We start from the raw sequence: 3,744 nt of genomic DNA on the forward strand, positions 1-3,744 counted from the left end.
CAGGGGCGGGGGTCCGACAAATAAGACGGCGCTTGTAAGCCCGTGGACGAGTGCCAGAATGTTTTTATGCTTGCTTTAACGCAGATTATATTACACTCTAATTAAACATTCTATTCACGTCCAGGGGAACCCTCCGGACACAATTCTTTTCCAGAAAGCCCCGTTTGAGTTTTGAACTTCGGGCGGTCCCGAAATGAACGCCCCAGACAGTCTCCAGCCGCCTCAAAGAGTCGCCCCCTTTGCTTTCTTTCTTCCTATATAGTCTCTCCGTGCCGGCGCATTCATGCCATTGTGAGCGCCGGCTCGGCCCGTCTTTTCACGCCCCCCCGGATGCCAGTGAATTCCATTGATGGCCGCTATTAAAATCTTTGTGTAAAATCATGTAGGAAATCCATACTCATTGACTGAGCGTCCCCCTTCGGAGTCACGGCAATAATAGTGACCGCTCAAATCTCTTCTTTGAATGTGGAAGCGGGCTGGTTAAGTGACGTTCATCGTGTCCTTTCTCGAGATTACCCGGCAAGCTTTTGCACAACGTCATCGCAACAAGAATAAGAATTCAAGCCGAAAATGACGAGGCAGCCTTTCTTCGGCCCCTTTTTCAGGGAAAGGGTCTTGAGGATTTTTTTCTACCCAATTTTGTTCCGGAGGGGATAGGGGAGGGGGCGCTGCTGAGTGAGTTGGCAATAACTACAACAGCTACTAAATACGACTCGTAATAAACAAGCTTTGTCATAAGGATGAGGGCAGAAGAAAACGCATGGATGGCTGAAATGTAACGTTTGCCCCCCGCAGCCCAACAGCAGCGGCCAAGTCGTGGGCAAAGTCCCAGGCCACTTCACGCCGGTCCTGGCTCCCTCCCCGCACCACGGCGCTGTGCGACCCGTCTCGCTGTCCATGCCCGACACCAAGCCCATCACCACGTCAACGGAAGGTGAGTGCCACTCTCGGGGACAAAAAAATGCTTTGTAAGCATTTCCATGGTACATTGGCTCATAAAAATGCTCTAACGTTGGCAGACGAGCCCGCCCAATAACACACACACACACACACACACACACACACACACACACACACACACCGTGTTACATCTCTGCGTTCTCCTCTCCTGCTTTACCGTTATAAAACATTTAAGGGGGATTTACGTCATGCTTGCAGGTTTATTAGCCGCTAATTAAAGTGGGCCCAAAATCTGACCTTGTGGTGCTCCACTTGTCACTATTGGACGCTTGGCACGCTGATGACTGCGTCGGAATTTATAGAGCACTTCCAATCAGTGGCCGCAAGTGTGACGTGCTGCTGTGTGTCGCCCAGGCTACTCGGCTCCCGGCACCCCAACGGCGAACCGCTTCGTTGGCCTGAGCCCCCGAGATCCTGCCTTCCTCCACCAGCAACAGGTAACAACCACCACCACCACCACCACCTTCCTCCTTTTTCCTGGGCCCCGCACAAGATGTCCCCGCCCTCTCTCTTGGTTGCACTTGCGGTGCGCCCGGACCGCCTTTCACTTTTTCCACAGTCTGTGATGTGACGGCCTTACTCCCAAGTTTAAAAAAAAACAAAGATCAAATAATTTTGGAGTTAAAGTTGTGACGACTTTCCGGATGCACTGTCCTGTCCTCCTAAGGCACTCGTTCTGTCCTTAAATGCCCTTTTGTTGCGATCGAATTAAATCCCCCTGAGGGAAGGGAGGGTGGGGGGAAGAGTTGAAATCCGTTTTCAAGTTGCAAAGTCCGTGGCCAGTACTCAGCCGTCGACCGTCATTATCAGGATCAGAGAAGGCCTGTTGCCCCTGCCGTTAATCAGGAGAGGTGAGGTGTGTCCATGAGAGAGTGCGAGTGAGTGTGTGCAAGTGCGGAAGAGGACACACTGGCGAGTGTGTGTGTGTGTGTGTGTGTGCGCTCCCCTCCCCGACCTTTTAAAGTGCTGGTTTGAGGCCAAGGCTTTTCCAACCACAACTAATTGAATGCATCTGTACGCCGCCATATAACCATTGCCCTTTTTTTTTTTTTTTTGTGTTCAGTAATAATGCTAATGCTCCATTTGGCCTCTGTATCCTCTCTTGTTCTTTCGTTTCAAAACAGATTCAGAGGAGGTCTTGTTTGGCCATAATTGTTTCATACTATTTTGATTTTCAGCGTTGTTAAAATAAATGGCAAGCTCTGCATCTGGTCGTGAAATGAAACGGCGTTCGATGGCGAATGCGTGAGAAGTGGTTGCGAGCCGTCTGCGCTCGGATTCATCGCGCTTCTGTGTGTGTTCCGCTTGTTTTCTTTTGTTTTGGTTTCTGCGGCGCAACTGCCGCCCGGCCTCTCTTCTTCTCCCTCTTGTGATGTTTGTTGAGGGGCACCGGCAGGGGGCATTGGGGGGGCGGGGGGGTGTACCCGACGTCGTTTTTCAGTCACTTGCTTCTCGGAGACTTCAACCTGTCGGGCCTCCGTTTGCCATTTCGACTTGCCGCCGATGCTGGAGGTGCTTCTCTGATGGGAGTCACAATACATTGCTGAACAGAAACATAGCGGTCGGTGCACAATATGCCTCGGGTTACGACAAGCGCAAACATATGAGACCACCCAGATGCTCAGTGTCATCGAGTGCTTTCATGTGGACTCTTTCCATTTTAATTTTGAACAGTAATGAGAAATTTGAACCCAACTCTCTCTCTCTCTCTCTCTCTCTCTCTCTCTCTCTCTCTCTCTCTCGTGTGTGTGTGTGTGTGTGTGTCTCGTGGGTGTGTGTGTGTGTGTGTGTGTGTGTGTGTGTGTGTGTGTGTGTGTTTATATCTATCTATCTATCAATCTATCTATCTTTTTATCTATCTATCTATAGATATCTATAGATAGATAGATATCTATATATATACGCACACACACAAACCTGAAAAAGATTTTTCTGGGTTCATAATCTATTGTGCAATCCTAACCTACAAGGACATATCAATAAAAACATAATTAAATACGAGCTAATTGTATTGCCGCTGCTGGAACAGGACAGAGTGAGAGAGATGCCCCCCCCCCAAAAAATAAAAAACCACACACACACATGCGCACGCAGAGACAATCTCCCACACACCTGCTCCACGATTCCCAGGCAGCCAGTGTGTGAGAAGCCTCCATTCATCTCTCGCCTTGGTTAACCCCTCCAGGGAATGCCACCATCCAGCATTCCGCTGGGAGAGATCCGTGATCAGATGTCATTTGGCATTATCTAAGGAAGGATCCTAATCCACAATCTGCCCGCATCTGTTCGTGCCGCCCCCCCACCCCCACCCCTCCGCGCGCGTGCCCGTGCCACTCAGATGTGGCGGTGTCAGCGGGCAGATGGCGAAGCCCCCTCCAGCAGAAGCCGCCAGCGCTTTTGTGGTGGCCGTTGTTTATCCCGCCCGAGACCAATCCTGAATGCTCGCCATGCAATTTCTTGACCGCCGCCGCAGACGATGAATATTCAGCGCTATCTGATGAAATGGCTTTTAAGAGGCGGCGGGAGCGCAGAGTGCCGACGGTGCACTTTTCCGTCCTGCCGCTTTGCCAAATGAATGCGGGGCAAGGTTAGCTCCACGTCGGCCTCTCAGCTGGATTGCAGCCACGTGCGCCCGCATAATGCACGCCCTTTTCTTGGGTGGAGGCGAGCTTGCCTTTTAAGAGGCCGTGCAAGTGTGTGTGTGTGTGTGTGTGTGTGTGTGTGTGTGTGTGTGTGTGTGTGTGTGTGTGTGTGTGTGTGTGCGTTTTTTATGTGGGCGCACTA

General features: G+C 50.9%; 1 protein-coding gene across 7 annotated transcripts in view; it reads left to right on the top strand.

Moving 5' to 3' along the window:
* Nucleotides 1–3,744, top strand: part of LOC109508391 (nuclear factor 1 B-type) — a 57,095-nt gene that overhangs the window by 45,216 nt on the left and 8,135 nt on the right. For all 7 annotated transcript variants that reach the window (XM_019858337.1, XM_019858338.1, XM_019858342.1 and 4 more), the window contains 2 exons: nucleotides 796–934; nucleotides 1,315–1,397. In XM_019858337.1, the coding sequence (XP_019713896.1) occupies nucleotides 796–934; nucleotides 1,315–1,397 (222 nt within the window). The remainder of the gene's footprint in view (nucleotides 1–795; nucleotides 935–1,314; nucleotides 1,398–3,744) is intronic.

This window comes from Hippocampus comes, unplaced genomic scaffold (genome assembly GCF_001891065.2).
Source record: "Hippocampus comes isolate QL1 unplaced genomic scaffold, H_comes_QL1_v1.1 scaffold48, whole genome shotgun sequence".
Classification (NCBI taxonomy): Eukaryota; Metazoa; Chordata; class Actinopteri; order Syngnathiformes; family Syngnathidae; genus Hippocampus; species Hippocampus comes.